At 42.8% G+C, this 13,209-nt stretch overlaps 1 protein-coding gene across 3 annotated transcripts in view; it reads left to right on the forward strand.

The window, feature by feature from the left end:
- The first annotated feature begins 264 nt into the window (after positions 1-264).
- Positions 265-13,209, forward strand: part of skap2 (src kinase associated phosphoprotein 2) — a 40,354-nt gene continuing 27,409 nt past the window's right edge. The window contains exons 1-10 of one of the 3 annotated variants that reach the window (XM_061819382.1): positions 265-506; positions 722-827; positions 1,010-1,035; positions 2,209-2,289; positions 4,151-4,231; positions 5,516-5,599; positions 5,698-5,822; positions 6,117-6,180; positions 6,805-6,927; positions 8,951-9,060. In XM_061819382.1, the coding sequence (XP_061675366.1) occupies positions 467-506; positions 722-827; positions 1,010-1,035; positions 2,209-2,289; positions 4,151-4,231; positions 5,516-5,599; positions 5,698-5,822; positions 6,117-6,180; positions 6,805-6,927; positions 8,951-9,060 (840 nt within the window). In that variant the 5' untranslated portion in view covers positions 265-466. The remainder of the gene's footprint in view (positions 507-721; positions 828-1,009; positions 1,036-2,208; positions 2,290-4,150; positions 4,232-5,515; positions 5,600-5,697; positions 5,823-6,116; positions 6,181-6,804; positions 6,928-8,950; positions 9,061-13,209) is intronic. The other 2 variants (XM_061819381.1, XM_061819379.1) reach the window with 2 other exon arrangements.

Raw genomic sequence — 13,209 nt, forward strand, 5'->3', positions numbered from 1 at the left:
GCTGTAAACTACTTTCATATTTTTATTGATGCTGTGAGGGATGTTCCCGCTATCTGAAGACGAAATACCTTTCTGCCTATCAATAATCCCAGTTTGGATTTCGAATGTTGACATAAACACCATAAACTAAACACCCCCCCTCCCCGTGCGTTTGTTTGTGACATGTGCTGGGATGCCCGCGCAGTGTGATATTTTCAAGAAATCCATGTAAAATATGACAATGCTATTGTGCCCTGACTTTAATAGTGCGTCAAGCCCCATTAAAGCATCAAGTAGGCAGTAGCTGTCTCGTATATCGTCTGCATACGCGGAAAGGCCACCGCGGCCGTAAACGTCACTGCGCGGGCGTGCGAGCCCGCGCGCGTGCCCGCCAATAAATAATGTCAGGTCAGGGGTTTACTTCCGCGTTTTGAGTCTCCCGCCACCACTTCCGCATCACGTGACTGGGCAGAACGACAGGTCAACAATGCGAGACGTCCCGGAGGAACTCACCGCGCTCATTTCAGGTAAAAAAAAAAACACGATTTAAAGACGACTTTTTTTTTTTCAGTAAGTTTGAACACGTCGTCATTTTGTGACAGTGCACTTCTCTACTGGGGCGCTTCGACAAAAAAAGAGGAAGGAAAAAAAAACCGGACTGACTTTCTGTTACGTTTTACGGCCCCATAGAACGCGCACCTGTGTTCATTTTTTATTTAACTGCTTTTCTTTTCATGTATAGACCTTGAAGCCTTCCTCTGTGATGGCTTGAAGGGGGAAAATCTGAGCAAGAAGGCGAAAGATAAGAGGGAAGCCTTCATTAGACGGATTAAAGAGGTCAAATTGGGGTATGCCATCTATCTATCTATCTATCTATCTATCTATCATCTATCTATCTATCTATCTATCTATCTATCTATCTATCTATCTATCTATCTATCTATCTATCTATCTATCTATCTATCTATCTATCTATCTATCTATCTATCTATCTATGATAGTAATGGGCCATCTGTTTTCTTCACAACAGTTTTCCACATGATTTCAAGGAAAAAAGTAAGTTATTCCTATATATTTTTTTCAATAATCTACATTGTTATAGATTGGAGATTTGAACATGTCACCAGTCTTCCTATATGAGCACACGTCTGTCCCAATAGTAGACATTTTGTAATGTATGGCAAGGAAGTACCGGTACTGTGTTTTATAACAGTGATTTCCAACCTTTATAGAGCCAAGGCACATATTTTACAATTGAAAAATCCCACGGCACACAAACAAAAGTAAATGTCACCAAAAATGGATCGATTAATTACTGTGTGTACTTCCTGCCATCTAATAGAAGAGGATTTTTTTTGTTGTGTCTGTCACTGAATATACATACATGATTTCTTGGAAATAAATGTTTTTTTTTTTTTTTTTTAGCAATTACATAAAATTGGATAACTTCCCACAGCACACCTGAAGAGCGCTCATGGCACACTAATGTACCCCGGAACACTGTTTGGGAATCACTGTTCTATAACAATGTTTTAATCGGAATTGAGGCGATTTCATTTTGCCATCTAAGGCAAATATCACACACCAGGCCTGTGGGCCGGTCCGCCTCATCATTTTATGTAGTTTGAGGCAGTTTGACAGTTTTTCCTTGACTTCTGTTCAGACTAGCGCACACACTTTGGGATGCCACCCATATCGAAAAAGTAAGATTGAAGTCCAGCTGTAATGCACGCTGCAACACGTACATTGATTCCAAAATAGTTGTCGTGGAAATTCATACCTAACTTGAAAATTTGAGACACTGGATAATTAATTGACTTTTCTGGTGCTTCAAGCTAACAGCAAACTGTATTGAGGCTGAAATGGTCCGCCTCGTCATTTTATGCAGTTTGACACAGTTTTTCCTCGACTTCTGTTCAGACTAGCACGCACACTTTGGGGGTGCCACACACATAGAAAAAGTGAGATCGAAGTCCAGCTGTAATGCACATTGCAACACTTAAATTGATTCCAAAATATATGTCGTGAAAATTCATAGCTAACGTGATCATTGAGGGACTTGCTAATTCATTGACTTTTCTGGTGTTTCGAGTTAACAGCAAAACTGTATTGACGCTGAATCGGATCTGTTTGACAATTTTGACACCCTTGCCCTACGACAAGAACAGGGAAGGGTGTCCAGGTTTACCGCCCGTCGTGCGATCACACTGACAAGTGGTCCTCTTTCAGGCGGAGAGGACTCCGTCGACGAGGAGGAGGATGTGGACAGCAGCAACAACGACGGAGACAAGGAGGACGACCCCTACGAGGGTAAGAGCGCACCAGGCGAGCTGTTTGCTAAGGTGTCACTTGTTGAGTGAGTCCTTCCCTGAAAGAAAGTGATTTGGAGAGTCACAGTGCAGGAGACATTCCAACTGTAACTTGGCAACACACTTTGGGAAGACATTTCAGAGCGTAACCGCTTTTCCCGCCACCTGTTTTACTGCGCATGGGTGTTTTACAGCTCGCAGACACGCTGAAGTACGGAGTCTGAGAAAATCATTACTGGCTTCCTGGATGAATTTTACTTGTCGAAGTAGAACTTCACATCGAACTTGGGAAAACAAATGGCAGTTTTGCGTAGAATTTTTGATTGGTGAGCCTTTCACCCGTGTAAACAAAGAGTTAAATTAAAACCATTATCTTTAGAATCGTCTTTATTTGCCAAGTATGTTAGAAAAATGCAAGGAATTTGTCTCCGGTAGTTGGAGCCGGTCTACTACAATTATACATGAGGACAACGCTCAGAAAAGTCAATGATTCTAAACGCAATCCCATAGTATATTGGGGTATTTGGCTAAAAAATAATGTAGCATCGCGGCAATGTGGATCAGCTGGTAAAGCGTTGGCCTCAGAGTTCTCAGGATCCGGGTTCGATCCCGGACGTTTGCATGTTCTTCCCGTGCCTGCGTGGGTTTTCTCTAGGCATCCCGGTTTCCTCCCACATCCCAAAAACACGCAACATTAATCGGACACTCCAAATTGCCCCAAGGTGTGATTTTTGAGTGCAACTGTTTGTCTCGATGTGCCCTGCGATTGGGTGGCGACCCTGTTCGTTGACAGGTAGGATAGGCTGCGGCACTCCCCGCGACCTTCGTGTCGACAAGCGGCACAGAAAATGGATAATGTAGCATAATCCCAACACAAAGTATGCTTGTGAGGTGCAGGTCTTATTTTGTCCACTTGGGATCACCAGCCTCACATTCTACCGTGTAGCATTTGTCGCTTTGAATGTGTGCGCTGTTGAATGGATTGAATGAATGGGCTTTTTTTTTCCACATTTATTTTGTTACCACTTGTTCAATACAGGGATTGAACGTGTCTATCAATGCCCACCTGTGAAGGGATTACATTTTTTTTTTTTTATAAATACTTGTACGTTACATTAGTTAAGTGTTTGCTTTACCATGCAGTAGACATGTTGCACTTTATTTTATCTAATGTTCTTCTACACACTCTTCCCATCTGACTCGTGGTTATTGCTGCTTGAGTCCATAGTAAGATGAGTCCATGTGATGAAAAATGATCGATATGAGAGAAAAGTTAGCGAAATAGAATTGGATGTCTACGTTTTAAAATCTGTGATGTAGCGGGAGTGCCAAAAGTGAACTGATTTACAGTACAGGATGACTGTAATTACTTGGAAGACTGCTTTTTACTTTTCCTTGAATCGGTATTATTCTAAATTAACAGTACCCTGAGTAGATTTTTGGCAACCCTCCCCACATCTGGCGAAACGCGTATCAACAATCGAGCCATATTCCTTCTCATTGACTCGTGCGGGTGTACCTAATGTTGTGGCCAGCGATGGCTGTCTGTTCACATTTCAAAATAATGTGTCAGGGGAAGTCCAAGTGAAGTGGTGATTCAGGGGCTCGGGGGTTTATAGCCCGTAAGCAGCTGCCACTTTTACGGCGTCTCTTTCGCACAAAGCAACTTTGACACAGCAGTTGAACATTTGCATTGAAGTTGCAGCCGCGCAGTGACTGCAGCAAAAACGTTCCCCCGGCGGATGCTCCGCAACGCTTCGCCAACCGTCATCTGACCGTGGATGTCAGGCCGAAGTTAGCACCCATCTGTTGCCGTTTTACGGGTGAAAAGTTTTTTAAACGGCCGTCGTTTTTCCTTTCAGGTTCCCGGCAATCTCCGGCAATCGCAGCGCAAGACCTGCAGTCTATTCTCATGTCGGGATATCTGGAGAAACGCAGGAAGGGTGTGTGGTCCCCTAATGCAATGCACATGTGATCTATACAGACACACAGCTCCACAATGTAGCCACTATACAAATATAATTTGTAGAAATGTGACCTCCAGGGATGAGGATTTTCTGCGGATTAGCGGAATTCCCAGTTTTTTCAGATGAAATTGTCAATTTTGTGAAACGTATAAATCTGTTGAATTTTTTTTTTTTTTTTTTCTGGCTTGACGCATGGGGAGGCTGTGATCAAGACCGGCCGCCAGCATCTATCGGCAACCCTCGTCGTGAAATTAGTCATGTGATAGTGGAAAACGGCATTGCTATCTGTTTGCATTAAAATTGGTGTTTTTAATAACAACAACGTTCCGATTTCTGGGAGTATTTTGCCGGTATTTCGTCGGTATTTTTACTCTGTTAACATTTCATAGAGAAGCGTTCTGTTTACTACGGTATCGTTATAGCTTATAGACATACGTACGCATATGTTATCGAGCGGTCTGCGCGTTTGTCGGAATGGCGAAAGTCTTGGAGCGAAAAGATGAAGATCGTGCCAGGGAAATTGATAAATACCACGGGGGTAAAAAAAAAATAAAAATACAGATAGCAATTAAAACTGGATCGTCTAACCGAACACATACAAAAAGTGGACGTTCCCGGCAAAGTGCCGTGCGCTCTGTGTTCCGACATGGTCAGTTATGGAAGCCGAGGAGCAAAAAAATATCCAGGAGCATATCCAAACTGGGGAACGCAAAGGTAAATTGGACGTAAATTTCAAAAATATTATATAATTGACAACTTAATACAATTAGGCCTACCGGTAGCACTGGCGTTGTAGATTATGCATTTTATTGCTCAGTTTTATATGTCATGATATGTAAACAAATTACTTGTGTATTTATTTCTGAAGTATAACTTGGAAGTGCAGTCGCCTATTTGATATATCACTTAGTCTACATTTTTATGTCTGAAGTTTGGCAAAATTATTGTAGTTGTTTGGACTCATATTTTAAGTTTTCAAAATATTATGATTGCCCTGTATTTACACTATTAGAATTAACCAGAGGTCACCTCTTAACAGTGTGTTTCATAAAAAAAAATTGTAGGTAAGCCCCCCTTTGCCACCCCCCCTCCCCGAAGGCAGACATTTTCAGCGTTTTTCTAAAATTGGTCATTCTCCTCCCTGGACCTCATATATTGGATTTTCATTCAGTTATGCACGGTACAAACAATGTGTCCCGCATATTAATTCCTGCGTTAAACAAAGATGTTTTGTCAATTCTTTCAAACTCTTCTCCACAGACCACAGTTTTTTCGGCCAGGAATGGCAGAAGAGATGGTGCGCGCTGAGCTATCGCACCTTCTATTATTACGGCCACGAGAAAGGTACCGGCGCCGTTTTCTTTTTCTTGTCTAAATAAGGGTGACACATGCACGGGAAGCGCTTCGGGGATATTGACAGCGACGTCGTTGGCGCGCGACAGACAAGCAGCAGAAAGGCGAATTCTACATCGACGGCTACAATGTCAAAATGAACAACCTCCTACGGAAAGACTCCAAGAAAGACTTTTGTTTCGAAGTCTCGGCTCCGGACAAGCGAGACTATCAGGTATGTTTGCTGCGATTTATTTATGTATTTATTTTGGGGTCACTACGTGTGTGCATGTATTACATTTTTCTTCTGGAAATGTATTCATTGATTTGACAACTGCTGCTTTCTCAAAGTCTCAGCATCGCATACATATTTATTAGAATGTGCATGCTTCAACGTGAAAACATCTTGCTTGCGGAGTGTTTTTTTTTTTTTTTTTTTTATGATTCATGAATGCGGTGTTTGTTTATGGTAATTGCTACATGAATAATTTGACTCTGACTGCCGTATTTTCGACCGCCCTTTCACTAGTTCTGCGCGTCGTCGGCCAAAGAGGCAAAGGAATGGGTGAAATGCATCGACCTTGTTTTGAAAGGTTTGCCATGCCACTATTATTATTCCTGTACATATTTCTTTTTCTTTTCCTTTCGGCTTGTCCCGTTAGGGGTCGCCACAGCATGTCATCTTTTTCCATCTACGCTTATCTCGTGCATGTTCTTCTCTAACACCCGCTGTCCTCATGTCTTCCCTCACAACATCCATCAACCTTTTCTTTGGTCTTCCTCTTGCTCTTCTGCCTGGCAGCTCCATCCTCAGCACCGTTCTTCCAATATATTCACTCTCTCACCTCTGGACATGTCCAAACCATTGAAGTCTGCTCTCTCGAACCTCGTCTCCAAAACATCCAACTTTGGCTGTCCCTCTAATGACCTCATTTCTAATCCTATCCAACCTGCTCACTCCGAGCGAGAACCTCAACCATCTTCATTTCTGCTACCTCCAGTTCTGCTTCCAGTTTGTTTCTTCAGTGCTACCGTCTCTAATCTGTAAACCACGGCCGGCCTCGCCACTGTTTTATAAACTTTCCCATTCATCCTAGCGGAGATTCTTCTGTCACATAGAACTGTCACCGTACATACTCCGAGTAATAATAATATTTTGTTTCATCAACAGCCTCATTGCATTCTTGCTATGCCATATCGTCTAAAAATGTCTGTAGATAAGTCTGGTATTATCCAAGAAGAAGAGGAAGAGGAGGAAGAGGTGGAGAAGGTGGAAGAACAGCTAATGTACGACGATGTGGGACTTGCACCGGATACAGACATCTACGAGGTGCTCCCAGGTAAAGATGTCCAATGCTGTCTATCGTAAAACTGTGTATGTAGAGCTTGTGCACCTACGTCATCAAATCACGTCACTGGCCTTCAATGCTAAGTCGGTTGGAAACGACGTGAAAATACGTCTTATAGCACGACGCCCAGAGTTTTGTACGATACCGTTGAACATTTAGAAGGTGATAATAAACAAAGGTACGTGGAAAAATGAGAGACACTTGGCATAGTGGACCCATATTTAATGTCGAAGTCAATATTTTCGCCAATAAGAAATTGGACTATTAGCCCGCTTCCGTTTGTCTTCGACAACTGGATCTACGCATGGATCTGGTGAGTAAGTCGTCGAGATCTACACGGGAGAGTTTGAAAGCGTCTAAAAGTCTGGACGCATACAAATACTTTGTTGCTGGATCTATTCTCAATCAACAATAAATCGCACATCGTGATGGAGCAACTCTGATTTTTTCAATACAAATACCAATATTTAGATAAATGACCCCTGGTTTTACACAAACTCGCAATCATTAACTATGATGGGTAGGGAGGGGGGGGACAGGGAGTCGTCTCCTCCGTACACACAAGCGTGTTGCGGCCACACGTTAAACTTTGGTAAACTTCTATGTGACAGATGTTTTTGTTTTTTTTTAAATATGCATTGTTCTCAAATGAAAAAAAGAAAATAAACCAACGGGATAGGCTTCAGCCCCCGTACACAGAAGCGCGTTGCAGCTACACGTTGAACTTCGGTAAACCTCTGTGTGACCGACGGTTTATTTTCTTTTTTTCAAATGCACATTGGACTCATTTGAGAACAATGCAAATTAGAAAAAAAACAAAGTGCCGAAGATTAATGTGTGGCTGCAACTCGCTTCGTGTACGTTGGAGACTACTCCCTGTTGTTGTTGTTTTTTTTTTAAACGCATTGTTCTCAAATGAGCCAACTTGGCATTATAAATACTTCTTGGGAATTTGAGATTGAGAAGAATAATTTCTACCTGAAGAGAAGTGATCGCTACACAGTCGTGTGTATTTGGTTTGGCACCATCCATCACGTTCAATTGCCAAAATCCAGCGATCTTTTCTCGTCTTTTCAGATGGCATTCCGTAGAATGATCTCTTTGAGTATCTGTCCCGTCTTGTGTAACAACCAACAGCACAACAAGTCTCGGGGATTGTGTATCTTCTGCTCCGGTTCAATATCTCCCACACTGTCGATCAGCTCTTTTTGACCGGCAATATGGCGGCGTGAAAATGGTGACGACACGTGCACGAGCTCTATAGTACTGAGAGTATCATACATTGTTTTTAATCCTCCCTAGTTGGCTGTCATCGATTTTATTGGTTAGGTAATCAGCCAGAGACAGAACACGGAAGTGGTGTGAGACTTTACTCCCGTATTTTGTTGTGCATGTTTTCACTAAAAGCAAAAAAAAAAGGGAAAACGCTGGGAATTCTGTTTGGGGGGGAATCACCGAATGAAACTTTTTGATTATCCGGCAGATGCGACATCATAGATCAAAAGAATAGCTTGTATGGTTTTTCCTGGTGGTACCCCACATTTCCCTTATCATTTGGTGCAGAATTGCTGGGGCACGCTCGAGAGCCCCAAAGACCAATTCAAAAAAATTGGCCCACGCCTCCCTCGCACATTGGCCTGTTTTGTTTTGGCAAAGTAGGGGCTGGAAAAACAAGACTGTAAGGATTACAAGACAATCCAACCTGAAGATTGCTCTGTATTAGGTGTAAAATGTCAAATTGAATGGAAGAAAACGCCACCAGATGGCTCTCGACGTTAAATCCGTATGTGCTTCATTTGTGTTGGTTCAACAGAAAATAAAAGAAAGAAGAAGTGACATGGCGAGGGAAGTTGCGAATGTATGCAACCCCTCAAATAGCATCCATTTTAACCAACTTCCTTTTGCAGTAAGGGGTGGATTTGTTTGCTTCATGCAAAAATACTCAACTGGAAATGCACAATTGTCTTGTTTCCCATTTGTAATTTACTCACCAATGTTGTTTTGATCCGTCCAGAGACCAGCACAGACTACCAGAACTACTACCAGGGCTTGTGGGATTGCGTGGGGGACCACCCGGATGAACTCTCCTTCAAGCGGGGAGACACCATTTATATACTGAGCAAGGTAATGAAAACCTGCCCCGTCTAAAACCGAAGAATGTCGATAGATAGCTTAATGCACAAACTCAACAGCAATGTTGAGCGAGGTGCTGCTGAGCCAGGACCACCTGAACAAAGTTATTACTAGGCCCTGGGAGGAATTGCCTCTTGATATCCTTTACTGGCAGCACCTGGCCCGGAGCTGGAGGCCGACCGGGGCCCCGAGTCAGCCTCTGGCTGGCTGATGGGGATTAGATGTGTCACGACGGAAACCGTTTTAGTGCCGTTGGCTCGCCGGGCCGTTCCATCACGTCCATCTGGGCCGCCTCAGCGCACTTCCGTTGCTGCCTTGAGCCCACACACCTATCAGACGTCTCGCTCACCTCGCCAAATAGGAATGTGTGTTTTCAGGAAGCCAAGGCCCAGTCCGACACGCTATTCAGAGCGGGCGAGGACGTGTACTGGACGTCCAATTTCCGAAGCTTGTCAGCTCGCTCGAGGGTGTGGAGGATTGAGAGGATTCTGTCTTTTTTTCATTTATTTATTTTTTTAAATTTATTATTTTTTTTCGTGCACCAAAACGGGAGGAATTTCGTTTCTAACCGGTTCATGTGACCAGAATTGGAGTTTATGTCACATCTACCACACTTATAGTTGTAAGCAACAGGGCAGATAAGGAAAGTGGTCCTATATGTGAAATATTATCCTTAGGAGTGTTTGTGTGTGTGTGTGTGTGTGTGTGTGTGTGTGTGTGTGTATATATATATATATATATATATATACATACATACATACACACACACACACACATGCATGCATGCATGTTACTGATATTGCTGAAACCTCGCCAGGCCCTTTTTGTAGTCCAGTCTGCCATCTTGTGGCCTTTACATGCAATCATTGAAAAGCGAGAGGAATAAACAAATCATGATGCATTAAAATAGATAATTATTTAAGCAAATAAATCTTATTTAAGGGCTTCTTAGAATGTGGATTCACCGATTGCTCACAATTTCATGAAGTCTGGTTTCTAGAGCCCTAACGCGATTATGCGTCATAATGAGATATTTTTAATATGTTGCCCTTCTCATGTCACTAAACAAAAATATGAACACTCTACAACCATGGTAAACAGTCACACAATATAGTACTAGATTAATTCAAAATATGAATGTATTTTAAAATAAATAAATCAATAATAAATTTAAAACTGTGCAAAATCCTAAATTTTATCTTCTACATTGTACGTTTATTATTTACTATAATTCTTCCATTTTTGTGAAGTTGAAATCCCCAAGTGTTGCTTTTGCTGCCCGCTGGCAGTGTCAATCATTTGTGTTGATCCACGAAATGAATAAAGTCCCTTTCACGGGAGCGAGCGACTGAACGAAACAAAGCAGACGGACGTTCCGGCGCTCAATGGCCAAATGCTTGTTTATGACTCCTCTCTTTGTGCGCGGAAAAAGGGCCAAGAATCAAGTTGCCCTTTCACTCGGACCGCGAGCGCCATTAGCTGGAACCTTGGTGTTGGGGGTTGCGGCCCACTTCGAGGGCAATGACCATAAAACCTGTCTGGGTTGCTGCAGGAGGGACAGCCGACTCCTTGCTTCTCTAACGGTCCCCCCCCACCCCTCCTAATTCTCTCTTTTTTTTTTTTTTTTCCATCCCTCCCCCATTCCTCAGGCTCAGAAATAGCTGTAGTATTACAGCTGCAGGACCCCCCAGTTGGCCCGAGTGTTGATTATAGTGCCCGACTGTGGCTGTAGAGGCGTAGGGGGGGGTGCTTTGTCCATATATGCCGCACCAAGCGCCCCTCTCCCTTTCCCCCCCTCCCCCGGTTCAAGTCACAGCACATAAAACTAATGGAGAAAAGTAACGTCTCACTTCCTTTAAGTGGCTGGAATGGTTGACAAAATGTAAACACTGTCCCAACATAATGCTGCCGCTGTGCGATGTTACTGTAACCTATATTAACCCACCCCTTTAACACGTACTGTACAAAAAAAACGTGCTTGTAAACAGACGCGCGGATTGTTTCTACCGACGCGACAGAGCGGCGTTTCTTGCCGAGCGAGGCTTCCGTGTGATGAAGTGCGTGCGTAGCCAGTGAAGGCTGCCATTAGTTGTCTCTCTTCCCCTCTCACGCTGCGTCCCGCACCCACTCAAGCACGACTTATTTGTCGGCCAGAGGGCTGCACAATGAGGTGTTGCTACTTTCAAAGGCTAGTGACAGGAAGTTGTTATGTGCGCGTGCACGCACACACTCCCGTGCACGCTGATTACAAAGAGGCTTGTGGTAAAATGTCACTTTAATCACGTGACAAGCGAATACAATGGATGTGTTTAGTTTGCAATTATTTGTAGGCAATGTAATATGATTCTCACTGGCTTTTTTTTTTTTTTTTTAAAGCACTGAGCATAGATCGCGGTTTAATTTAATTCACAACCAAATTTGGTATAACAGTACTTCAGATCTGGACATGGGCTGAATGAAAAGAGGATGTCTTCAAATTTGATTTGCTCCCCCAGACCATGAGTTTGACACGTATGCCTTAAGCCTTATGGGCTTCATTCTGGTAGTCTACAAATTTTGAATACCGCAATTTCTCGCAAATAATGTGCAAATATCTCCCAAAATATCTTCAAATACTTAATAGTGCGCATTATGTTTTGGTATGGATGAAAAATAAAAATACAATCACATTGTATTGTGTTATAAAGGTACGCAGCGAATACAAACTTATACATATACATTTCGATATGATATTCAATGTCTTATGTCACATATTTATATATATATTACGGTAATGTAATATAATCTCGGGACACGCTTGTCCTGTGGCCTGTCCCGAGATTATATTACGGCTACATCAGCACATGCACAATGATTATTATTAATGATTGTTGTACAGACAGTTTTTTTGAAAAACAATACAAGTACAAATCTAACAAAATATAAATACAGATCATTCCTAATATTGTGTGCATATGGGTAGCAGCAAATTGGTGGTGGGCATTGTACTTTGGTAGAAGGGTTTTCCAAATTTTGTCAATTTTGGGGGTGCGCATTATACATCAGGGCCCATTATACTCGAGAAATTGCGGTACTTTTTTTTTCTTTTTTTGTGATCACATCCTAGGAACTAGAAATAGCGTTTCCTTGGAAAATTTGAGTGAATGCTGCGAGATGATCTCATGGAGCTGAAATGCCATAAAAGAAAGGACTTGACCGTGGCATGCTCACATGTTTCTCAACATTCAGTGTAATAGCAATCCCTACATATCACGTAACTATGTTATAACGAGGAGCTGTGAGCAACGTAAGGATGATGCCAGAACATTGGATCGGTTGCTTTCTGGGGATCCCACGACACATTTCATTTCTTTGTAGGAAAAACTGCAATACTGTATTTTCAATCAATGCCGCTCATGTTTGTGCTGCAAAATGGTCGCTCGGCTCTTCCCAAAGGAGCCACACTTTTAGCCACAGGTTGAGCAACGGTGCTGCCGTCAAGCACGGCAGAGACAACCGGAAAAAAGAATAATAGGACTTATTTTTCTGTTGTTTTGTTTCTTGGCTGCACAAGCGCATTGGCTTCATAAGTGGATACAGATGTGGTCAGGTCTGGCTTTCAGACACTGTGCAGGTTCCTGTTCCTCCCTTTTTGTGGAGCTCCCAGCTTTGATTCATGTCCTCGCCAAGACTTTGATGTGAGGTCAGGCTCTTGGTCAAAGGGAGAGGCGAGAAGCGTCTCCGCGGTGTCCTCCGCGCCGCTCGCGATGCGTACAGCCGCTCGGAGGAACTTTTACTTTGCACCGCGGAGACAGATTTATACGCGGTGCCTTCCACGTACGTTGCCGGTGACGACGTGTACGTGCGGGCGCTCGGCAGGACGCGAGATGATGATAAATGGTGAGCTAAAACCGATGTGATAAAATACAGAGACAGTGGGGCATCGGAGGTCAGACACAAGTTGTTGGTCGGTGGATATTTGAACTGTCATTCAAAAGGAAAAAAATAAGGGAACCATCAATATCACTTAAAATTATGAAATACTCCTTATTGATCCATCCCAAAACATGCTATTCTTCTCAGCGTATTACTGTTTGTTAGCCAGGCTTGATCTTTAGTAAAGGTTGAAAGAGACGTCAATGTCTGTGTGTGTTTCTCTTT

This window comes from Syngnathoides biaculeatus, chromosome 5 (genome assembly GCF_019802595.1).
Source record: "Syngnathoides biaculeatus isolate LvHL_M chromosome 5, ASM1980259v1, whole genome shotgun sequence".
NCBI classification, from domain to species: domain Eukaryota; kingdom Metazoa; phylum Chordata; class Actinopteri; order Syngnathiformes; family Syngnathidae; genus Syngnathoides; species Syngnathoides biaculeatus.